The 24679-nt window shown below is 42.3% G+C and overlaps 4 protein-coding genes across 5 annotated transcripts; 1 reads left to right on the forward strand and 3 right to left on the reverse strand.

Annotated features, from left to right (window-relative positions):
• Nucleotides 1-2015: 2015 nt before the first annotated feature.
• On the reverse strand, nucleotides 2016-9475 carry faxca (failed axon connections homolog, metaxin like GST domain containing a; the record flags this gene model as incomplete). The annotated part of the gene is made up of 6 exons (XM_079290768.1): nucleotides 2016-5188; nucleotides 5872-5988; nucleotides 6825-7042; nucleotides 7207-7403; nucleotides 7637-7772; nucleotides 9216-9475. 6 exons carry the CDS (start codon nucleotides 9473-9475, stop codon nucleotides 4896-4898), a joined length of 1221 nt encoding a protein of 406 aa, XP_079146894.1. The 3' UTR covers nucleotides 2016-4895.
• A 2782-nt stretch (nucleotides 9476-12257) lies between these two features.
• ccnc (cyclin C) lies at nucleotides 12258-16423 on the reverse strand. The gene is made up of 12 exons (XM_079291259.1): nucleotides 16285-16423; nucleotides 15833-15939; nucleotides 15618-15702; nucleotides 15339-15408; nucleotides 15183-15234; nucleotides 15013-15068; nucleotides 14209-14244; nucleotides 14022-14113; nucleotides 13842-13909; nucleotides 13658-13737; nucleotides 13331-13449; nucleotides 12258-12571 (listed from the first exon to the last, which is right to left on the reverse strand). Exons 1-12 carry the CDS (start codon nucleotides 16314-16316, stop codon nucleotides 12517-12519), a joined length of 852 nt encoding a protein of 283 aa, XP_079147385.1. The 5' UTR covers nucleotides 16317-16423; the 3' UTR covers nucleotides 12258-12516.
• A 508-nt stretch (nucleotides 16424-16931) lies between these two features.
• Nucleotides 16932-19224, forward strand: ngs (notochord granular surface; the record flags this gene model as incomplete). The annotated part of the gene is made up of 8 exons (XM_079290756.1): nucleotides 16932-17048; nucleotides 17161-17256; nucleotides 17557-17691; nucleotides 17814-17924; nucleotides 18005-18115; nucleotides 18213-18337; nucleotides 18480-18746; nucleotides 19131-19224. 8 exons carry the CDS (start codon nucleotides 16932-16934, stop codon nucleotides 19222-19224), a joined length of 1056 nt encoding a protein of 351 aa, XP_079146882.1.
• A 372-nt stretch (nucleotides 19225-19596) lies between these two features.
• On the reverse strand, nucleotides 19597-24512 carry pgm3 (phosphoglucomutase 3). 2 transcript variants are annotated; one of them, XM_079290586.1, is made up of 13 exons: nucleotides 24460-24512; nucleotides 23702-23910; nucleotides 23241-23425; nucleotides 23011-23078; nucleotides 22765-22898; nucleotides 22453-22648; nucleotides 21895-22052; nucleotides 21723-21806; nucleotides 21550-21648; nucleotides 21288-21407; nucleotides 21055-21177; nucleotides 20251-20424; nucleotides 19597-20152 (listed from the first exon to the last, which is right to left on the reverse strand). In XM_079290586.1, exons 2-13 carry the CDS (start codon nucleotides 23906-23908, stop codon nucleotides 20063-20065), a joined length of 1638 nt encoding a protein of 545 aa, XP_079146712.1. In that variant the 5' UTR covers nucleotides 23909-23910; nucleotides 24460-24512; the 3' UTR covers nucleotides 19597-20062. The 2 variants fall into 2 exon arrangements, with proteins under 2 accessions (XP_079146712.1, XP_079146713.1); XM_079290587.1 differs by lacking the exon at nucleotides 24460-24512 and adding an exon at nucleotides 24353-24455.
• Between the last annotated feature and the right edge of the window lie 167 nt (nucleotides 24513-24679).

Here is a 24679-nt window from a genome sequence, read left to right on the forward strand (position 1 = left end):
TTATACAGCCCAACATCACAAATAATACATTTGGTTCAGAGGCTTTACAATCTGTACAAATCAATAATAATTATAGTGATAATAATAAACTAATTTAAGAATAATGGGAATGTAACAATGCCAGAGTTGATGAAAAAATTCCGAGTCTATGTTTTTTAAATTTATTTCCAATCAATTTCTAAACAACTAGAAATAATTCAGGAAATGACCGACTTCAATTCCCCTATTTACAACTGTTTCACCGTCTTATCTACACTTGTAATAACTAGGCTTTTATTGTGAAATCTGGGACAAAATGTGTAATTTGAAGGAAAAAAAGAGGGAAAAAAATACACATATATATAGACGTTTTCGAAAAATATTTTAAATTCTATATATTTTAGAAACATGAATATTTGTGGGTTGTGTGAGTGTATGTGTGTATGTATGTCCATGTGCGTGTGTGTTACACCAGGTCTAAACACAACTCTGGAGGACCCTGTTGCCTGGATTCTGTCCTATCAGCAAGCGACCATCTGCCCTCCTCCCGGCCCTCATGCTCCTACAGGCATCCTTTGCATTATTCATTTTTTACACACACGCACACACGCACTTACACAAAGACACATTCACTCTTCCAGCACACAATGTCCTACCTCACATATGCACACAACCATGTGTTAGACAGCCAGACAGCCACACACACACACACACACACACACACACACACACACACACACACACACACACACACACACACACACACACACACAGATGCTACCCCTGACACTGTACGCCAACTCTGACTCACCAGAGAGGCTTTATACTCTGGTGTCATTGTCAGTTCTGAATTGTCTCCTCTGTCTGGTGTGGGAGGACATCTCCCTGGGACTCTGCACAATGGCCACATGTGAGCCAAAATCACGAAATATCATTCAACTGTTTGTCTCTGTCTCTCTTCATGCCCTTTCCTCACCCAAACCACGTTCGGTCTCTACAGTGGTGCTCCCACGACTTTCTCTTTCTCTGCCCTCTTTTTTTCCCTCTCCGTTCCTCCGGAGCTCCAGCACAAGCACAAAGAAAAGGGCAGAAGGCTCATTCTTCAGCATTGTTGGGTGGGCTTTATATTGTAATGCGGGTACAGAGGGACAGGGATTATGAGCTAGATATATGCCAGAGCATACCCACCTCTAAGTGTTGATATAGAGCACAGCTTTTTTCAGGGTTTCTACTCATTTTCCATTTCAAAATTACAAGCTTTTCCAGAGTCAAATTTCCAGACTTCTCTGTAAATACTATACTATTACGTTTTTGACTTTTTTTCGACATACCATACTATGACTCTTTTTATACATTTTTTGGCATGCTATACTATGACTTTCTTTTTGATTTTTCGACATGCTGTACTATTTTTTAAGACTTTTTTATCGTACCATACAATGATTTTTTCCAGTATAATATCACAGTTTCAGACATACTATGTACCATTACTTTTTCTGACTTTTTTCAACATGTCAAAGTCATAGAATAGCATGTTGAAAAATCTGAAAGAATGATGGTATGGCTGTGACTTACAGCCATAGAGGCAGCTCCAAGTGTGTGCTCAGTCGCAGCCTACTCCTGCCCTCGCTTTCGACAACATCAAGCTCGCTCTCACCCACTGGGAAACATTTTGGCTGCACTGGCTTGCTGCTCCAAACGCCATGAAAACCACTCTGCTGTTTATATGATTGATTCATTTAAAAAAAATGCAGAATCTCAACCTTTAGACAATAGAATAGGGGCAAATATAAACGCACGGTTTTCCCTCCTGACCCAGGAAATGACTAAAACCAAAGTCCATACTTTCCATATTGGGTAGGAACATAGGTTTTCTTCTGAAGATATGACTCTTCATGCACATTTCATCAATAAACACAATAACTGAAGCAAAACAAGAGGAAAATACCACAGCTATATTTAATGAAATATCATAAGTCATCCATTGTCATACAGCTTTTCATCTCTATATGATACATTCACAAGTATCTTTTTTTAATGAGTACAGAGTGATTTCTTTTGGATCATGTTATATTCATTTGACTTTTTTCCCCATGGCTCTCTAATTTACAGTTTGATGAGATTGCACAAGTGTTTCAGCACAGACAATATGGCTTCTACAGTCTACAAGCAGAAATCTCCATGGAGAGCGGCACACACACACACACACGGCCGGGCTGAACCCCCGACCCCTGACCTCTGACCGCTGAAGAACACTGAGACAATGAAGTTGCCAACAGCCGCTGATCTGGAAGGGCAGTCTCTCCTGTAATGGGTGAGCTTACAGGAGTGACACTGACCATCAGCTGATCAGCAGGGTGGCTGACCTCGCCATGCTGATCTGAGCTCTCGCAGTCAGTTTGGTATTTTACCTCAAAATATATAGATTATGGTTTCAACAGGACATGAAGCTCTGCAGAGTAACACTTTTAAAAGTAGCACTGGCAGCAGAGGAGGGACTGTAATATCTTAACACAATGACATCGACATTATGATATGGATATAACATTTACCACGTGACATCTCAACACATGGACATACATGCAATTACGGCAATGAAAAAATGCAGTTTGTTCAGTGGAAGTCAGAGAACCTACAGTATTGCTACAGATCAACACACTTGACTGACTCTCGGCCATAGAAGAAAAACACGCGCAAAATAAATAACATGATTATTGATTTTCAAATTCAAGCACATCCACCATCAAAACGAATAAATATAAACAATATGAAATGAATAAATATATAAATTAAAGTGAATTCATATGACATATAAGAACATAAGTCATATGCTGGCACTGATATAAAGTAAACAGCTGAAGGAGTCAGTTTCCACAATCGGACTAATGATGAGAGAAGGCAAGAACATGCAGACGAGGAGTTTTAAGACACGGAATGACATTTTTTCAGACTCTATTATTGTATTTAAGTTCATCTGCAGCACACACACACACACACACACACGCGCGTGCAGACACACACACACACACACAAAGGCTTTACATCTCCCTACTCGAGGCCTTGAGTTTATGCCTCATGTATTTGATATTTTGTTAAACACAGAACCCAGAATGCCTTGAAATGAAGTGGGAGAGGTAAATGGTGATATTTGTCATCAAAACATCGTCATATTCTTCAGCATCATGCCACTGTCATCAACATCGTCGTCTCACCTCAACAAATGACACCGGAGTCATAGTGACGTCTTACTTGTTTCACAATATACTGCTACATTATAATGCAACTTCACACGGAGAATCTGACTGATGCCGGAGTTAAGAGTTCAAAAAAACATCTGCTGGCATTATTTTGGCCAATATTATTTTTTTAAACATTTTTGATAATACTTCCTCAATTTAGTTGTATAATAATTGTAAGATGTCGATTGAGCGTGTGACATTTTGCAGTTGAAGTAAACTTGTCAGTGCTCTCTAATGGACGAATGATGTAAAGGAGACACTGTAACATATTTCTGACATTTCTGTGCTGCACTGTCTTGAAACAGATTATGCTTCAACAAATTCTGTAAGACAAACACACAGAAAACCTGCACCGAACCATGACACACCCCAAACACAACGCAGCCTAGCATAGCATTAACCTGCGTCGGCTCTGTTATTGAGTCGCATCACATTTTCGGAGCAATTCCATCGTTTTTCGAATCTTCATCAAAGCCAAACGGCTGAACTGTTCAGGATTAATCGGCTACATCTTTGTATGGCTGATTTGGTCAGAGGCACCGACGAACAAACTGCATCGTAAAGCGTCATGAATGAGCCAGCTAAGACATGTAGGTAACAGTATCTGTGTGAAGTGTGAATGGAGATTTGAATTGGCACGTACCAGCCATGCACTTTCATTCAGACGATACATCTATTTCTACATGATCGTTAAGACGTCGATCTCACTGCTTGAATGCTTGTAAAATGTCTGTTTGACCTAAAGCTGCCGTCCTCAATGACAATGTATGTCGTCACATTATGCTTCTAACGTAGGAAAATAAAAAACAAATTGGCAAAATAATTGTCTCAATAAGACAAAAGAGTTTCACTGCACTACTTGAATTTGGGCAGCAGGCATTACTGTAATATCCCAGTTGTGTGGACAGATACATACAGTACAGGAGGTCATAGGGCTCCTCATACTGATCCTAGACCAGCAGACGGGGTATTCATTAAGACTACGACAAGACGATTCGAGTCATTGTGTCAAACACAAAGGAGAAACACCTACAGTATTACAGAGGGGATACTTCTCTATTTGCAGGCTATCTATACTATTTATACTCGTATATAAGCAAATATTCTATCTATTAAATGGAACCCATTTATATATTTACACTTCATTCGCATGAATCCCTGTACAGTACCCTACGTGTCGATGTCGTATCAATACAAGGCGTTAAGGGTTCAGTTAGTCAAAACACACACAAGGCTGCAGCACCACGCGAGCTGCTCCGGGTGGACAAAGGGGGTCACGCACACCTTTCGTTGCCATTGTTCCGGCAACGTGAAAACAGGGAGAAGTTGTGACTGCAGATGATGTCGACCACGTGGAGGAGTTTCTCAGCAGCGGCGTCATTTACTCCTGGTTTTAAATCTTGCTCTGCCTCTCTTTTCGCTTTCCCTCCACTGCAACTGTTCCGCTTTCTCGTTCTTTTTCCTCTCCATCTGTCACTTTTTGGTTCCTTTTGACCCCGTCTTTCTTCCACTACAGTGTACAAGTTGGACCTCAACTTCTCCACTGCCACAGGAGACACCAACAATACTACCCAGTTATTTTCTGCTCACAGAGGTAGGGGGCATGTGTAGAGGATGCAGCTCCCTCCTGTGGTGTGCGTACATGTGGTGAGTAGCCTACAACACCTGTATGTTCTGTCAACACTTGAGCTGGTCCATTTCAGAGCACTCCGTGTCCATGTCAGAGTCATTCAGCGAGTGACCGGTGGGGTCGCTGTCGGGCGACAGAGGGTCCTTTGGTGTGTGAGTGTGTGAAGTGTGCGTAATGTCCTGGAAGGTGTCCGTGCAGGAGTAGAGGCCCAGATCTGCCAGCTTAGAGTCGCTGCCCTCCGTGGTGTCGCTGTAGCAGAAGTCTTCCAGGTCCACGAACCACTCGGGCCAGAACCGCCGGCGGATGCGCTCGCAGTACATGGCCAGGTTGATGAGCTCACCTGGAGGAAGACAGACATCTGAGTGAAGCGCTCTGAACAAAACACGACAAACAGCAGAGCTGAAATGATGCGGTTGTTGACAATGACTCTGATCACCCTCTGCATTGCGGAGATTTGCTTCTGTTCTTTGTCTTATGTGATGATAAATGGATTATCTTTACATTTTTGAGTTCTGATCGCACAAAACAATATGAGGGGCATCACATGTTTGATGGGTAATTCTTTAATCAAGACAGCAATTTGCAGATGAATCGATAAATAATCATTCGTTGCAGGCCTGACTGACATAATATGTTCGTCCAGTGTTTTCCAAACTGAGGGTCACATTGTGATTAACAAGAGAGAAAGAACAAGATTGTTATGCGACTCAACAATAGAGTTTATTGGGGTCACGAGTAGACATTGCTTGGCTTTAATCAAGAAAGGATTTTTCGTTGTTCAGCTTCAAACTTGCGGCGTTTTTCTGCTGCGACGTCTTTTTTGAGGTACGATAGAATATATTTGAAGATGTTGAGTGCAAGAGTTACAATTTGAATTCATGTTTTAATGATGTCAACCCTACAGTGTATACATAAAAAATGGATTGAGGGAGTTTCTCACTTCATACAGATGTAAAAGATAGAAAACGTACTATATACACATTTATCCACATATTTTGTGGATTCCTATTTTGGTGAACTCACCTTTGATTAGCTGCTCCGGCCGCGTTCCTGGTAGCGTCCACATAGCAGGAGCCAGGTGACTGAACACTGCGGCGTCTACTGTTGAAAGCTTCGAGCCCATAAGATACTTCTTATCACCTTTTAACAGCACACAGAAAAAAGAAGTCAAATAACAACACACAAATACAATTAATATGTAGAGACTTTCTTTTCCTCTTAAAGGACGAGTTCGACCTTTTGGGAAAATGCGCTTATTCATTTTGTTTGCCGAACAGACAAGAAGTTTGATAAAACTATACGGTAAATATAAAACCAGAAGCTGGTTAGCTTAGCTTAGCATATAAACTGGAAACGGGGAAACAGCTAGCCTGGCTCTGTCAGGATTTACAGTAGTTACTGTAAGTACAATTTTGAAGTATAAGAGTACGTATAAGAGTGTTTTAGTTTTATGCTAATCACTTCTGGCCTCAACGTAAATGGGATCAGAGAGCAATTGAGGCCTTTAGGGTTATGAAACTTTAACCAAGCACCATGTGTAATGTTACAAAACTTGCCACCACAGCTCTACCTCCAGAGGTTATGTGTTGATTCTAGACTGCAATGCTAACTTGTCGCCACAGGAGGGCGGTATTGTGCTGCTATTTGTACAAACATGACGTCCTGGTTATAGTTCTCATGGCACACACTGAAAAGACGTTCGACTTGTCCAATAAAGCCGTTTGTCTGCTTGCAGAGTAAACCATGTGAACACACAACTCACAATTATAAAGCTATCGTCTGTATATCATAAATGCTAAAAAAAATTATAATTGTGCCGTACTGAAGACTTTCACATCGTTCAAAAGGCTGGGGTGTTTTGGTTAATTTACATTATTTTCTGCAAATCACAATAAACCCCACGAATATATTATAATAGATTCTAATCTTCCAAATTTGATATCAATTAAAAACAAATGTTTTTCCAGATTTCTCACCGAGTAGAGTGGCCAGGGTGCGCATGTCCTTCTCCATCAGGGCGTAAACCTCATCTTCAGAGAACCGCCCGATCCCGTGTCCATACATCTCCCTCTTGACGATTCCACCGGTCAGATGACTCAGGATCCACTTGAGCAGGTCACTCAGCGGCCCACTCACAGACAGCATCTTCTGGGTCTCCTCCAGGTTGTCCACCCACTGACAGTAAGCTATCGTCCTGCAACCAAAAACACACATGTGCACAAGTTAGTTACATTTCAAATAATGAGTGAAAAAGAATCCTCTTTGAAAAGATGTCCCACTCCTGCTCCTTACAGTGAAACTGCACTGTTCTAAGACAACGACAAAAAATGCTGTTTGAACGTTATGGGGGTTCCTCACCAGTAGAAATGCTCCTCCACCATTTTGGTGATGGCGCGAGACACGGCCTTCTCCTGTGGAGTCAGGCTCATGTTGAGGCTCACGCCCAGCCTCTCCTCCAGGAAGTCGATGATGAAATCCGTACCACACACCTGCTCCTGGTTGTATTCAATCCACGGCATCTTTCCCTGTGATGAGAGCTTCCCATCAAAGTAGTTCTGGGAGAAAACATATTCAGGGAAGAATATACAGATTGAGACAGTAGTTGGTGATCGGTATTAAGTGAATTTAATTTGAATCAGATCAAAATAACAAAATATCTCATTTTACTTAAAAACTAACAGGAAGATAAAAATGGGATTAAAACGTCCTCACACTCACTCAATTGTGAACATTCACTTTAGGAGAATAAAAGAAAAACAGCAGTGCAGACTCATAACCACAGCTGTACCTGGTAGGGCAGGTCAACCATACGGAGGTAGGTCTCCATCTTAAGGCAGAAAGGGGACAAGGAGGGGACACCAGTTTTGGGCCTGGAGAACTGGTGGAGTATGATGGCATCTTTGGAGTCCAGCTCTTCCTCTTTTCTGTGTGGAGGAGACAGAGCGGCAGTTCACGCAAGAAAACAACAACAAACGTGTGTGTGTGTGTGTGTGTGTGTGTGTGTAGCAGGAGATGGATTGGGCTATCATATTGAAGAAATCAAATCATCTGCAACCAAGGTCCTTTAACCTGCCCTGAGTAATTGTCATTTATACGAGCCAAGGGAAACTGCAATGTCAAAATAACGAATCACACCCCGGTGAAAGATGATGGTGCATTCATGGGTACTATTGGGTGCTATTTCACGGACAAGGGCATGCCCTGCAAATGGCAACAAATCACCGTGGGCACAATGCAGAATTAAAGGGAGCTGTCTGCTGCGTGAAGTGCTGAAACGTAAAAACAAGCCTCTGAGTACAGGAGCTGTCTATTGCAGGGTGGTGCTGAAATGCCCGACCACTCTTAAATAAGCTGGTTTTGGTGCAATAACCTAAAATAAAAGCCTATAGAGCCAGAGCTGTATGTCCCGAAAGCTGACCCGCCAGTCGGGATGAAGTCCATCATATAATATTTAACTGCACCATGAACAGCCTGTATTTCTGTATAAAATCAACCTCGCATCAAAGACAGCTTTAGTGTACTATTATAATGTAGAAGGCCCACACACACCAGAATGCCACACGCTGTCAGTTGAGCTAAAATCACTTCACTTAGACTTTATTCTACTCAAACAAGGCTTTCATTTTGATACTGACTGGTGTAGGCATATTGCTGTAGGCTCTGGCTGCCGGTAACCCGAGACATGTTAAAAACAAAAGACCTGACACATAACTGCAGTGCTTTGCTTGAAACCAAACACCGGAACGTGTGTGAGGAGCGTGGGGGGGGGGGGGGGGGGGTCTCAATACAGTAAACACAAGATGAACCTAAAGGCTTCATGTCACCTCGTCCTTGAGATGCAGATGCAAGGGAAAGTGACCCGCTGAGTCTATAATGTCAATTCATGTGACAATAGAGCTGCTTGAAAAAAAGGCCACAAGACGAACCTCTCTGACAAATATTATACATTTGCTATATTGTCATTTTTGAATCGCCTCGAATGACCAAGCCCGAAAGTCATGACCCTTGCTTCACCTGTCAGTAATCCACATAAAATACGCCAATAAAGATTGAAATGCCCTAATGTGTGTTTGTGTTGGGGGGGGGGGGGGGGGGGGGGTTCCGTTACATAACAATCCACCCACTCACGATTCCTTATTCTCCACTGACTCCGCTCTCTCCCCGCCCAGCCTGATGAGATTAAGTAACATCAAAACCCCAGAGAAAAATAAATAAAGACCTCCAGAGATTGAGAGTGAAAACATGAATGAGATGAGCAGTGTGGGTTTTCGGATTGATCGTGGCCGAAGAGGCCCGAGCGTGGAAGGTGATGAGCTCTGCAGCTTCTACACAGGGACACCGCTGGCGGCCTCCGTGCTGTTGCTTACCTGATGGCCAGCAATTCGTGCAGCAAATAAGCAGCGGCTGCGAGCAGAGCACCTCCAGTCAAATACAGCGTCTTCCGCCACCACGAGTCCGATCCCAGGGCTAACATTATCCCGCCGTAGTCCTGCAGTGGGTAGGCGATGATGTACCCATAAAACGAGAGCTGCTCATCGGAGCCCAGCAGGCCGGAGGAGAAGCTCTGGTTCTGGCTAAGATCGACCACACACGACCGCGTCCAGGCAAACCCGACGCGCCAGTACATGCTCTCTGTCTCGGGCCACTTTCCGCCTCACTCTGGCAGCTCGGGGCTTCATCGGCGGGGGCTTCATGGGTGCAGAGAGTTGTGGGTACGGGGCGACTGTGCGAGGAGCGGCCGACTGGAGACGAGCGTCCCGCCCGGAGCTTGTCCCCGTAGCGGGGTCGACATCCTCCGCAGCCCGCTCGGAGCTCGCTGGATGCAGCTTCTCACATAACGCTATCAAGTTACACAGATAAACAACGCTTCCGGTTGCCTTTCAAAAATAAAAGTTGATTCGTGGATGTGTCGGGACACGAGTGGGCCTACCTCAAAATGCCAGCAAAAATATATATCAAGTAAATACAGCTTCTATTATTGCACCCTAGATGTCCGTAACGCAGTTTGTGTTAGAAATGGGCACAGTGGGGCATTAACCAGTCAAACTGACCCAGACACCACAGCAGACACAACAGTCCTCGGTTTACTTTTGATGGGTTGTGATAATTTGACAAACAAACCCTTTCGATTGTTACTGAGAAGTGAGCGTGATACTAATACAAAGTAATATAGTTTAGGTCTATAGAGCCACTGCTACTAATATGACTACAATAACTATGTAAGAAAACAAGCAAGGACAGGTTTGTATGAGTTAAATGTAAGGAATAGAACAACTAAATAAGAAAGAAAATAGGTGTTTCCTGCCTTGCTACGTAGTAGAATAATATAAACTAAAATATATTTGAAAAACAATGAACCCGAACATACAAAGAACACAATCATGCCCCTACAACGTTAACTGAAAAAGTAAAAGTTATCTTTTATCCCTTTGTTAAGGCAGTGTTGCTGCAAATATTGTTTTGCTTATTTATACCAACCCATACTGCATTAAACATACAGCATTATGCCCCATTCACTGTTGGCACTTAAAAAAATAAAAAAATCCTATGATTTTATTTTGAAATGCTGCAGCTTTCCGTAATGTTTCTCTCTGCTGGCGTCACGCACTGAGTGTGACGTCATGGGTACTGAATGTACCCCATGGTACCATCATCTCCTGGAGGCAACTACAGGTAAATACATCCTCTCATGCCATGAAGTCAATTAACTCACATCTTCTTAACCACAAACAGGGGAAACTGGATAATGTATTGTGTGTACTTTGCTTATACTTCAACTCCAACCTCTCTGTTATTAAACATATACTTTTCTGAAATGTCATAACTGATGTTGAAGTGACATTGAGGTTAGGTAATGGGGCTGAATGAGATTTCTGTAACATGCCGAAGATTCCCCCACAGACCAGCTGGAATAACAGCAGTGAACCTCTTTGTTATGCACATCATACATTTTTATTACCATAAATGATCCTCCAAAATGAATAAACAGAGACTTTCAAGTAATAAAACAATTGCGGGAAAATGTGTTTTTACCAGAACTAGTAGGATTATTTAGGCGTGGTGAAGCCCTTTACATTTTCACGCCCAGTAATGTCGTCTAACAGATGGAGGCCGCTGAAGGAAAATGTCAGACGGCAAAGCAGAACAAGGCTGCATCATAGTGGCCTCAGTGGCTTCTCTGTCTCGTCTCTCTGTCTCAGTGTGTGAAAGTGAAGGGCTAGTGGCATTTAACACTATGTTTCTGTACCGTTTCAGTTGTTTTTCCAATAGTGACAATAAGACATTCAGGAAACCATCAAAGGGAAAAACAATTGAAGATGCATCCGAGCAATGCAACAACATTCAACCCTAAAATGCATTTTCCAGCTGGCCTGAACGGGACGATGTGCTTTCACGGTGTTCTCTGTAACCAGCAGCTTTCATTCTGTACGGCTTTTCAAGCACCTTGTTTTGAGTACAGCCACACACAGCTCCCACTGCATTACATCACAAAGATAGAGACACATATATTGCCACAAGAAAGCGATTGAATAGATGGCAGTTTTAAAATAAAAATCTACAACCAAAAAAATTAAAAATTAAAATAAAAAGTTTGCAACAAATCTAGAACGATTGTAATTTGCGTTTCGGCCCAAATTCTTTTTATAATTTCGTGACAAATTAAAAACAAAGAAATGTACTAAACAGCTTTAGGCAACTCATTCTACAACTAAAGCGTAATAGATGAAAATTAAGAATAAGCTTTGCAACAGAATCATGATGGTGAAGGAAACAAAGGGCCCTTATATTTGACGCACTAGCACGAAGCTAAACCGGCTCATGATTTCCATTTACGTTTCCTTAAATAAGCCAAAAGATGAAAGGAATAAGAGTTAAGGCTATTTACAAAAGGGAGGGAGGGAGGGGATGGACGAGGCGCAGTTGTCATCATTCAAAACAGTAAATCATTGTATTCAAAGAATTAATTTCTACAATAACGAGGAGCCTCACGTGGGATTCTTCCTGCCGTGGTTCAAGATCAACCAGCAGACACCTGACAGGGCAGGGTATCCAATCACATCACAGCTGCAACAGGGTGGTATCCAATCAGATCTGCACAGGATCCAATCATTTTACAGAGAAGACTACTAAAGTCCCTGAGGAATGAAAACCCACCCAGACTGGCCACTCACATCGTGTACACACACACACACACACACACACACACACAGTACTTGTGATCAAGTTTTCTCGAATCCCACGGAGCGCCACGTGAAAGGAGTCGCTCCTCGGGGACGTTCAAGATTGTCAGGATCATCACAATGATATTAAAGCAGGTTTCTTCTGAACCATCACATCTGGTCTATCATGTTTTTGCCACATTCACAGCTCCCCCCCCGCCCCCTCCCTTTACCTTTAAATGTTCCTCAGTTTTAAGTTTTCAAGTCCGGAGCAGAGCTCAGAGCCTCCTCGAGACATTTCTGTGGCTACTCGCTCAATCCAATATTTTCATAGAACGGAAGAGTGAAGACGTGGCTCTCAGTTTGTTGGTCAAAGGTCAAGGGGCATCTCGGGTTGGCTGAAACGTGTTTTTTTTTTTTTTGTCACAGTGGTCGTGCTGTGTGACATTTAAAAGATTCCCCCTTCTCTACATCAGCATTATGGATTCCCACAGAAAGAGACGCCACGCTAGGACTGGCTGTAGGAGTTGCTTTGGTTCCCATTGGAGCTTTGGTCACTCTCGCTGTAGACAGACGGAAGAAATAATTACACACAGCGGAGATATTGTAGGACTGGAAGGTGAGCGGCTGAGCAAAACGTGGTTGTATTATGACACCAAGTAAATGCAGCTTTGTGCTCAGTGGAGGTTTACTTCCTAATTCATAAAGCCAGCTATTTTTATATTTTTAAATGTGCTCAAGAATTCACAAAAAAATAAATAAAGCATCAATTTCAAATGCATGAAGTGAATGACCAGTTCAATCATGATGCATCATCAGGTAGAGACGAACGTGTTCTGCCGCTGCTAGTCAGCCAACATTTCTTTGGATTCAGTGACGAGAAATTGGATCGTGATGTGAGAGACGAGACAACCCTGCGTCAGTAAAATATCCACAGTGTGTGTCGAGGAAATACGACCCTGAATACATTGAATTAGGATTCATAACGGCAGGCGGTGATGAAATTCTGTCAAATGAGGTGCTAAAACCATTAAAGCTCCAGAGAGACCTTAAAACAGAGCACCAGGGCAGCGTTGGAAAGCCAAAAGATTATTTTTCAAGAGAAAAGGAGACGGCTTCCGGCACAACAGAAAGTCATCATAACTTTAAACAACAACAACAACACTACAATACAATAATCTGTGTAAATGGTATAAATATTTGGGTCATTAAAGCTCACAGTGGCATAAAACACATTTACACCCCAGTTTAGTTTTTCAGTTCGTTGAGAGCTTCTGCTGTATATGACGGCAGCTTTACACACAGAGCAGAGTCATGGTCACCTGTTGGGAGGAGGTTTGGGCTTCGGCATCTTGTTTAGCACGGCGGCGATCTCCTTTCTGTCATCAAAATTCTTCCACTGGTCATAGAGCTTCAGAATGACACGGATGATCTCCAGGATCTTGAGAGAAAAACAAAAAACAAAGTATGTGGATCCACAGCTGCTCAATACGAAATAGTCCCAAAGTGAAATGGGTTCTCTCCCAGTATTTATGAGAAGTATGTGACACTGTGAGAAAAGTTGATTGTGTCTCAACCTTAATTAACCTTAATTAATTCAGATTCTAAAACATGTCAAAAGGGATTTTTTGAGTGTGTGATATTCTTACTTTGTCCATGTCAACAGAGAGCTCTGCAAACCACTGCCTGGCGTCCTTCTGCTGTACCACACAGGCAACGTGCAGACAGGCTGTGAGAGAAAAGGAGCTGATCATGTCACAGCTAATATTCTTATTCTAAGTCAGGAACTACATTAAACAGCTGCAATGAGAAATGCGTGGGGACTAATCTTACCCAAGGCAATCATGAAGGGAGGGTAGAGCAGACACAGATCCGTCCTGTATGTGTCGTTCACTATTCGCCTGGTTCAGATAGATAACAGCACACACACTGAGTAAATCTACCAACAACAGCTAGATCTAGGACTCAAAGACGTCAAAAGAGACGGATAACTCCACACAGACAGTATCGTACCAGGCCAGGGGCAGCAGCATGTCCTCCTGTCCCATATCCTGCACATACTGCAGCAGTGGTCTGTAGGGGTGGTACACTATCAGGCAGCAGTCCTGAAAAAAAAGAGACAACAATAAGTAATCCAAGCATTTAATCAAGAATACAGCTTACAGTACAGCAGCAATGGCACAAAGCTCTCTCCACTCACCATCAACTCCAGAAGGTAGAACTCGCATTCTAATATCTGTAAAACACACACATTTAAATAGTTTTAAATATAAATTGCTTTAAATAATTTTTTACATGTGTCCTTTTTACACTTGAACACAAACTTTATTATTACCCTCGACAATGCTAGGCTTTATTGTCATATAGCCCCGTTTGTCCCCGGGGCCACAATCACTTTTACTACGTCTGCAGGTTGGACATGACAAACGATGCGCAGGAGTTGCAGCGCCCCCGCTAACTCATTCTCCGCTCTGTGAACCACTCCCTTCTTTTATCGCACCGCGGTGGCTCACTATAAATAATAGTTTACACAGCTTTCAGACAGGCAGCATGTCAGAACAGCCCCAGGGAGGTCGTGGCGACTCGGTGGAGATGCAGAACCGATGCACGCACCGCACACGGGCAGCTGTGGTCGAGGCCAACTCCCACAGCAATAGGATTTGTATCATAGGTTTGTGAACATTAGTTGTGGAATCTCACGTATTGATGGACTCCGACATGGCAACACTGTGTTACAGTGTAAGGGGCTCCTGGTTCGCTGTAATGTAGCGAGGCAGGGCATAGATAACTTTGCACAGGAAGCAGGAACACATTCAAACTAGCATATGTCATGCGCATCCCACTCCCACACACACACACACGCACACAGGGTGAAGACATTACTTTTCCTCATTACGTTGCTGCAATTACTGTTTAAAAAATGTTACTTCTAATGATATTTGTTTGCTCTGGATAACCGCATCTAAATGCATAAAATGAGTTGTTACTCAAACATTTTACTTACATGATTCATTCTGTAAGGGAACTCCTTAGGAAAGGCATAGGAAAACCTGGTTTTCACTGTTTGAGAAAATAAACATAATTACAACGCCACTGCAGAAGAAACACAATTTGAGCGATTTGTACCGTTTTTTTAAGTTTAGGAAATATTTGAGGAAAAAAATGGCGACTTACACACAGACGTTGCTGCAGAGATTAGCCGAGTATTGGACACAACTCCAAATTCCTGAGTGAGCGTAACAGTGTTGAGCACAGAACAGATAAACAGAGCACATATACAACAGAAGCTACTACTTAACTAAACATTCTTGTCCACAAAATTTTCCTTACCTCAACTTTAGAAGCTAAGAAAACACAGGTAGGCGCCATGAGCACTGGATCTATACTTTTCAGGGAATACCTGCAAGCAAAAGGAGATACAGATTTATCAGCTGTGGGAAAGTAGCCTAAAATAAGCACGATACATTAAAGGCTGAGGGAACGATGTGCATTCGCTCCAAGTTTGCCAAACGTTGTGCAGCTGTAACGGCAGAGCGACATTTGAGTTGTACAAATGACTACAACCACAGTCCTAGACAATATGTATTCTTATATCATAAGATGTGATACCTGGCGTAGAAGCGTTTGAAGTAAACGGTTGCAGTGGCAATGACCTGCTGCCGCAGCTTCAGGTGTTCCCCCAAAGCCTGGATCACTGAAAGAGACACAATTACACGTTAAATAACGTAAAGTAAAATAAGATGACTACATTTCAGTTGGACTGGAAGTCACATATGTATATGATTTTGTGTAATTTCTTGTAAAATCTCAAATTTAACAGATACCATTGGCAAAGAATATCTGCAGCTTCCAGTACTCCTCTTCTGATAGGAACTTCAGATCCTTCTGGCGCTCCTTCATCAGGTCCTGCTTGTCCAGAACCCACTGCAGACTTTAACAAATTAAACAAACAAATATCACCTCAAAATTCTCATTATTATGTTGGTTATTTAAACTGTCATCAACCAAGCTAGCGGGTAGCACAGCAGCATAAACCACCGTTAGCCTTCTGTGTTGCTGCCACAAAGCACAGATTATAAAAGTGAATATGAATAACAACCTTTGTCTTTAATATGTTTGTTCTTCAGTCTTTATTCAAATTGATTTATATATATCGTAGCGACAGTTCAGGAGACAGTTACGATAAACCCGCACACAGCTAACGCTAGGCCTCACAACACAGACGTGAGTTTGCTAAATAAAGACGTAACAAGTCACGTTTTAAATAAAAACTTACTAATGAGAACTTTGCCAGAAGTTTCCCGCCATGTCGTAGCAGTTGAGGTAGAGAAGGACACTTTTTTAAATGATATAACTTCTTTACTACAAAGAAGCGAACAGCAGAGGCAATGTTGTTGTGCCTAGCAGACACTGGGGTGACATCAAAAACGTCCCGAAGAAGCACGGAGAACTCCATGGAATGGTTCCGGAATTGTAGTTCCGCCTTCTCTTTAAAACGTCAAAAAAATTATTTTTTAGTATATATATATATATATATATATATATATATATATATATATATATATATATATATATATATATATATATATATATAAAAAAAAAAAAAACTCCATGACTCTAGTTATCAATCATTCCATCTATCTATGTTCCCTGATGATTTATCAGTGCCTTCCAATCCATATGCTGCTGTTCAATCAAAACAAAATGTGGCATTTGGTTTCCTCAATTTGTGTTCTTTTTATATATATATATATATATATAAGGCGGAAGTTTAGTAGAGAGAATAAGAATCCAGAGGGTGAGGGAGGTCACATCTCCTGACTGCAACATATTTAGATCATGGTTTGATGTGATTATTGTAGAAGCCAGGTTTGGTAACATTGGAGCTCCTTTTCACCCCATTATCTGCATTATTTGTAGGATATGTCTTTGGCAGCCAAGGAGGAAATATTGGGCCAGTTTGAGATGCTGAAGGCCAAATACGATGAGGCTGTGGATGCCCGGAAAAAGGCGGAGCATGATATTGAGAATCTCCGTCCGGTAAGAATCTTATAGTGAAAATGAAAAGCTTTAAATTCATTTACAAGGTTTGTGAACAGAACTGGCTTCCTTTCACCAAACCATTCAAACCAGATGTGTTTCAATGTCCCAGGAAGTGGATAAATCAACTTCATTACGGTTTGCGCTGGAGAAACAGCTGGAAAACCTGGAGATTGAGCTGGCCTTCCTTCAGAGAGTTCAGAAGGAGGTAATGTACGCTCGTCTGTCCATCCACTGCACACTGTGTATGAGTCAGTGGCTGGTGGCTGGTATGCCTTTCATGTTATCATTAATGGTTTAATGGGCTGGTAATTATTGCAATGACAAATTAAACTTATCGAGACCTCGTTGATGGATAGAGTGAGTAACGTGGCAATTATCAGCATGGTGTGAAGGACTCATGGGAAGCTAAAGGGGAAAGCTGTGACTGACGAGTGGTGCAGAGTGGTGGGGTGAACCTTGCTGTCGCTGATCCTCTTAACTCTGGTTGTTTGTGGTCCGCTGAAAGGAAATTGAGGAGCTGGTGCAAATGATCTATTCAGCAACCACCAAGGTGGACCTAACCTTTGGCCTCCCGGACCTCTCCTCTGCTCTCAAACTGATTCAGTCTCAGTATGACAGCATTGCTGCAAAAAACCTGCAGGTAGGGTGCAAAAATGAACCATGTTCACTTCAACAACTCCAATACAACAGTCCACATTAAGGAACTGTGAATTAATGGCAGGTCGTTACATTGAAACACTGTTAATGTTTGTTGTTCTCCAGGAAATGGACACTTGGTACGGGACAAAGTTTCAGGACCTGAGCAGCGCCTCCACCAAACACGTTCGAAGCACTCGAAGTATTAGAGAGGAAATCGCAGGCTATAAGAAGGATGTGAGTATGATGCTCTGTGCTTGTTTATGGTGACTACAACTACTTCTTAGCATACAACAGGTGTTCATGTGTGTGTATAGCTTCTCACCAAGGAACGTGAATTGGAGGCACTGAAGACAAAGAATGAGTATCTGGAGGCTCAGATTCGTGATGCAGTGGGAAAGTACAAGAAGGAGAAAGAGGACTTACAGGTGACATGATGTGAATATGAAGACCTTCTCTAGTCATCCTCTGGCCCCAAACGCCTTAAAATAAAGCGATTCTGTTGTATTCTTTCCATTGCAACAGGAGCGTATAGAGGCGATTAAACTGGATCTGAAGGTGACCAAAGAGAAGATCGCTCTGCTGCTGCGGGAATACCAGGAACTGCTCAATGTAAAGATGGCTCTGGAAATTGAGATCACCACCTACAGGTGAACAAAACGTACCCTCATGCCATTTCCACATGTTAACCTGACTGTTTTACATTTGGTAGAAAACACAAGACACGCAGGCTAGTTTTCCATTCGCATGCGGCATTCGTTCCAACTTCGTTCCCCTCTGTTCATTTGTCAGGAAGCTGATTGAGGGGGAAGACAGCCGTCTGGACACCATGGTCCGAAACCTGTCCCTCACGGGAGGACTGCATCTCACCTCAGGTGTCTGCATGCACGCTGCCTCGGCCCCTGCAGCCACTTCAAAGCTAGACGGGGCCTCCGGAGACACGACCGGTAGCGGGGCTGAGAAAGCTCCGGCTGCTGCCCGGGTGGAGGTGGCCTCATCAGACGGTCACTTAGAGGAGCAGGCGACTGAGAGGTCTGAGAGGAGGACTGTCCTGATCAGGTAGAGGGTGACTTTGGAACAGAATGTCTATTGTTTGATATTATCATTATTATTAATCAATAGTATTCATTAATATCATGACTACTTTTACTCCTAGTATTTGCTCAGGCTTCCCTCTCTTCTCTAATAGTTTCAAATACACACACAAGTTTGTTATGCTTTGTTTGGCCTATATTTCTGTTTATTCCTATGTATTGTGTACATATGGTGTATTTTGTCCCTATTTTATGTATAACCCTTTGCACAAAAAATATTAAAATAAATCTGGGATTGTACATCTAAAATAATACGAATAATAACAACAAACATTTGTATTTTTGTTCTCAATCAGAATCTCTTACCGATACGGTAAAACTTCTTATTTCTCCATCCATTTTTTCCCAGAACAGTTAAGACAGATGAGGACACTTATAAGCGCGACACGCAGGAGCGCACCATCACCATTTCTGGAGCAGCGGACGACACAGATGAAGAATAGATTGCTCATCTACCCCAGATCTCACCTCGAGACCCTTGCTAGCTATACGCTGTGCAACAACGTTCTATGTTATTCAGAATTGAAGAGCAAACACAACTCGTACTGATGCAGCATGTGCCATTTTAAAGGATTGATTTCATCCTCCGTGGATACTTTACATTAAGAAAGCTACACGCCATGTCCAGTGCTCCTAATTCTCACACGGCAGAAATGTGTCTTTCAAAGTAACAATAAACAGCAAGCAATCACAGTTGTGGTTTTCATTTAAATCAAAAGAGGCACTTACACAGACACTATCTCTTTTCTTTGTTTCCATTTTTTATTTAAACCAAAGTAGCAAATGCTTTCCAACGGACAAGACCAATCGCTACAACTCCCTTGTGTAAACATGTGATTTCAAATAAATTACATACAGTAACCGGTCAAAAAGATTCCATTTAGTACGAAGTTACAAATTAACCAAAAGTTAAGACTTTCTAAATTTGTTTGTAATGACAATTTATGTTTTAACTATGGCATATATAAGGTAAAGTAGCATATTTATGTTACATAGAAACCGATATTTACAGGCACGTAGCAGCCTGTTTGAAACACAATGACATTACATGAGAAGCACCGCTTAAAGTAGCATAAAACCCCTTCATTGTCTCCCCCTGTGTGCCCCAATGACAGATAAATACAAAGAAATAGAGTGAACTGGAGTAAAGTACCAATTGCAATTAACTGTATAAAACTATTTGACAACTCCCCAAAAAGAAACAATTTTGATAAATCATAACTTTGCATTGAAGAAGCACAGATTGATTAGTCAGTGTTGTGTGACGGTGCGTAAGTGTTTCTAGTGCAATGGTTTGGGTTCCCCCCCCACTCCCCCGGCGAGACGATAAACCGCAAGGCTGACTTCGTGTGCAAGGGCATCAGCGCTCTCCTAAAACACAGACACAATACCGGTTTGTATCACAGAACAACAAAAAAAAGCAAGAGGACGGAAAAATATCCAAAAGAGAACCAAAAAGAAAGTCTCACCTGTGTTTCTGCCTCGGCGTAAACTCTCACCACGTCCTCGGTGCCGGAGGGTCTCACGAAGGAGCGAGCCTGACTGTACTTCTTCACTAAACTGTCGACGGCCTCCTGAAGTCCTGTTGGGCTCACTGCCCGTCTCTCTGCGTCCGTGGTGTCTATCACCCTGCTGTCCGACACCTGCAGAAAAAAATGAAATAAAGCCCAGATACAGCTGTTTATGACTTCTTATACACAGTACATCCATGTATAAGTGGCACCGACAGGAGAACAGATTATGTACAAAACTATAAAAGTGCTTAAAGTAACAACTCTGCTCTCCTGGAGTCTTTGAAAGTGTTCTTGATTAAGACACTGACACCCTACCAAGACTAGGGCTACTGCAGTCACAGGTCTATCAAATTAAAGTACTTTGTTGTTGATAATAATAAAAGGCTGTGAGGGTGAAATTGGAGGACTCATAATGGATGTCATGTTCGGGTAAAACCTGCTGCTGGTCCAAACCAGAAAAGAGGCCTAATTTCATGCTCATGAACTTGTCAAGTCAAGAAATCACAACAAAGCTGTAACTTTAAAACTGCAGCTGAAGCAGCTCTCAAGTACCAGGATGGAGCGAGAGAACTGAGGCTTACTTTTGAATCCAGGTAGAATATTTTCACATATAATTCATCAAATACAATTTAAAACTAGACTTTTTAAGGCCTGTTTTGTTGCAGCATCTGCACTTCGAAGGGGGCAAAGACAAACAATTTCCCCACAGGATTTTCTATCAGAAACGTTGTACATTAGAATACATCAACGCATGAGCACCTTGACTTTGAGCTGCCTGTTTGGCAGGTCTTTGTAGATGGAGTCCCACTGCTGGATAGTCATACCCTTGATGGCTAGTATGGCTTCGATCAGCAGCATGTCAGAAATGGCATCACCTACAGTCTGTAGAAGATAAAAACACAGAGTAGCACATCAGAACAGGGACTGACTTTAATAATACTGCTGCGTTTGCTTTAACGGTTGAGTGAAATGTGTTTTATGTGCGTGTCCACCTGGTTGATGACGTTGACAGTGTTCTGCAGCAGGAGAGCTGCTCTCTTCCTCTCGTCGTTGGTGTTGGAGTCCTCAGCCAGCTGCTGGATCTTCTCTTCAGCTGCCTTACTGAACAACACCTGACAGCAACACAAACACATTATGCCACAACACATCACACCATGTTCAGATTCATACGACACATTTGCTGATGGATGTGTTGTAACATTGTGCTAGCTTAGGGATTGATGTGATCTGTTTCAGTGTGGCTGATCTACTCACAGTTCCATGACCGTTGGCCTCGAAGTACACACCAATGTCAAACTCCTTGGCTGCATGGTGAAGGTGCTTCACTCCAGTTTTAGTACACCTCACGATCAACTAAGTCACACGAAAATGTGTGAACTTCTTCATATAAAAAAAGAAATAAAAGATTTCCACTTGTGTTTTCTCACCTTCATAGTGTCTTCCAAATAGTGTGTCGAGCTGCCATTAGCATAAGCAGTTTGCACCACTGCTATCTCCAAGTCTAGACCAGCCTGTATGAACAGAAACAAACTATTTACTTATAGGTTTGTGTACATTTGTGCTTATTTATCCTTGACGGGTTTGCATTTGTGTGTATACCTGTGTGAGCAGCTCTTTAAGAAAAGTGCTGATGAGAGTAGCCACTTTATCTCCATCCAGCAGGTGAAACTGTCCCTCAGAGTCAGTGTAGTAGTAAACTATTCGATCAGCGTCACCGTCAAAGGAACAGCAGCGCTCCCCCGAGTTCATCTGCATGCCTTTACAAAGAGAGAGAGAAGAGGAGAGCGAGAGAGATAATTAAAAACAGCACCCATCTTTCTGATGTTCAAGTTTTCTCTTGGTTAAATACGTTTATTTGGCCCTTCTCTAACAAAAGCTGCATCTACAGGGACACAGAACGTGGCAAAGTTGTCATATTAAGAGTGTAACTGCGCGTGTAAGACCAGAATTTATAGTAATTATTTTAGCAATTTTTGATAAACAGTCTCCATCTAGTGGTCAAATATTGCATCTATGATATTATATGAACATCTGTTTTGTTGTCACTCTATTTATGATATTATATTTAGTAAGTCGATGAAAAAATATTTTCCTTTTAAGACAAATAATATGAATCTATATTGCTTCTTCTGACAAGTCTATAAAGCACAGTCACACCTGTTGGAGGCTTTTGCTGCACTTTGACGAAGTCAGCCCCACACTGGTGGTTAAGCTTTCCGGTACTGCCGTCGTTGAACAGCGATAGGTGCAGCTCCCTCTTCAGGTGACTCTCCATCTCACGCACCTTTAGGGCCCCAATGCCATTAGCGCCGTCCACAGAGAGGTGCTTCTGGTCGTCTGTACAATTGGACGCCTACCAGAGAGAAAAAGATGGCGGTACGGAGAAATGGCTGATTCCTGCATGGATGGGTGGATGTATTGCAAAAACCACATCTCCAAATGTACAGGGCTTGAATGATGTTTTCTTACATTCTTCGTGAGCTGAATGAAAGCTTGGCAGAGTTTCTTATAGTATCCCTCCACTGTGGCTTCTCCATATTTACCCTGAGTGTTCTGACAGCAAACCATGTAGTGGAGCTGCGGGGTGGTCACCAAACCATAGTCTGATGGAATCAGATGAGAGAGAGTCAGAGGGCAGATAAAGAGCAAATAATACAACTAAGTCAGGAAACAAATGAGTTTAATATGAGGATAAACAAGTTTAATGAACCCCACCTTTGCTTTGACCACCGAGTGCAGATACCCCATCCAATACTGCCTCTGAAAGGCTCACACTGCTGCTTCTACAGTTAGATGACACGTGTGTGTTTTAAATAGTTAGCTGTCTGTCAACACTAAGAGGCATAAAAAGTCATACAAATGTGAGTTTAGCTTTCTGCATTGTTACTCGGTTGGCCTAGGTGTAGCTAAGAAATCCAAACACGAAATGAATGAAGATCACATACCTGGTGTCTTTGCCCACAAACACGTTCGCCTCCTGGCTCATGTTTATAGCCTCCTTCTCTATAATGTCCTTCAAAGCAGCGAGCAAGTCTTCCTGCTCGGCGTTGGCCAGCTGGGTGGCGTAGCCCTCCCATGTCGGTGTCACCATCTCCCCCATGGGGTCAACCAGCTTCACCCCGTTGTCCTCCTACACAAGTACAGATATCAAGAGAGAGACAGGAGGAAGTTGGAGGAGAGGATTAGGGTTATGATGTGTTTATAGGATTGTTTATTCTGGTAAAATCACATGAAATTAGCCAGGAGATAGACAGAGGTTGAACCTGACAATTTACAATTAAGAATATGAAAAGAAAGGTTCAATGAACAATGGAATGATTGGAATATAAAACCAAGAAACCAAACTAAATCATAGACCTATAGCAAGACCCAAAGACACGTTAATATTTCTGCATGTCTTTCTCACCTCAGGGTTGTGTGATGCGGTGACCACGACTCCAATGGTGGCTTTGGTCTTTTTGGAGCGTAAGGTGGCCAATAGTCCCATCCTGAACATAATGTGGTCCAGTAATTTCGCATTGGTCCTAAAACCAGCAGTACCATACTGCAAAACCAACCCTGCAGGCTTCGGGTGCAGACCAGACTGCTTTGACACTTCCTGAAACTGGGCCATCTCTGAAACGCATAATGAAGACATAAACAGACCAGACAGTGGTGGAAGAAGTAATAAGGTCTAATACAACAATGCAAAAATAAAACAATCAAATGCTTGCTTAATTTACAGTGCAGAGGTATTATCATCGAAAGTATCAAAAGTAGAAGTACTTGTTATGTTATAGCTGGTTGGGCTGGATTCATTTGAACTTTTTTCATATAGATAATAGACTGAAAACATCTTTTGAGCCTTTTTAGATTCATTGAAACATAACGAACATGTCTGTAAACGCAGGCTGAAATCAACGCTTAAGATAAGCTTTGATACAACACGTCAAAGGGCAAGAGGAGGGCAAAGTTTGCAGTAAATTAGGGCGTCAGTCTGTCGCTTAATAAATAGACGGACTCAATGAACTGAATCACAACAATTGACTGAGACTTACTGACATTTACATTAACTCACTTGAAAGACATTAACAGACAGCAAACACTGGGGCTTCCAGCGCTGAACGTAAGAGACCACCGGAAGTTACAAACGAAAGAGCATTAAGTTGTTTTTAATTCACTTACTGTTTCGTTTTGTGGGTGTTCAGCAGTTTCGCGTCGGCAATGAAACACTTCCGGTTTTTCCGGCTGACGACGTGGCTACAGTTCCGTGTAAGTCACGTGATGCACGTGACGCACGCACGTACGTACTATGTACGCCGTGCCTTTTCTCCAAGCACGAATTTCTCCCATTTACTCTGATTCAGAGACTCCCTGAACACCACAACCAAGCCAAATCTCTCCA

This window comes from Melanostigma gelatinosum, assembly GCF_949748355.1.
Source record: "Melanostigma gelatinosum genome assembly, chromosome: 19".
In the NCBI taxonomy this organism is placed as follows: Eukaryota; Metazoa; Chordata; class Actinopteri; order Perciformes; family Zoarcidae; genus Melanostigma; species Melanostigma gelatinosum.

What these genes read in the sequence shown, in the direction of transcription:
- ccnc (XM_079291259.1), bottom strand. Translation starts at nt 16,316, where the DNA reads ATGGCGGGAAACTTCTGGCAAAGTTCTCATTA. An exon ending in TCCCTTACAGAATGAATCAT is followed by an intron (nt 14,245 to 15,012) that starts GTAAGTAAAATG and finishes TGTGTTTTACAG; the next exon opens with ATATTAGAATGCGAGTTCTA. An exon ending in ATGCTGCTGCCCCTGGCCTG is followed by an intron (nt 13,910 to 14,021) that starts GTACGATACTGT and finishes TATCTGAACCAG; the next exon opens with GCGAATAGTGAACGACACAT.
- pgm3 (XM_079290586.1), bottom strand. Translation starts at nt 23,908, where the DNA reads ATGGCCCAGTTTCAGGAAGTGTCAAAGCAGTCTGGTCTGCACCCGAAG. An exon ending in ACTCGGTGGTCAAAGCAAAG is followed by an intron (nt 22,899 to 23,010) that starts GTGGGGTTCATT and finishes TGATTCCATCAG; the next exon opens with ACTATGGTTTGGTGACCACC. An exon ending in ACGCCGAGGCAGAAACACAG is followed by an intron (nt 20,153 to 20,250) that starts GTGAGACTTTCT and finishes TCTGTGTTTTAG; the next exon opens with GAGAGCGCTGATGCCCTTGC.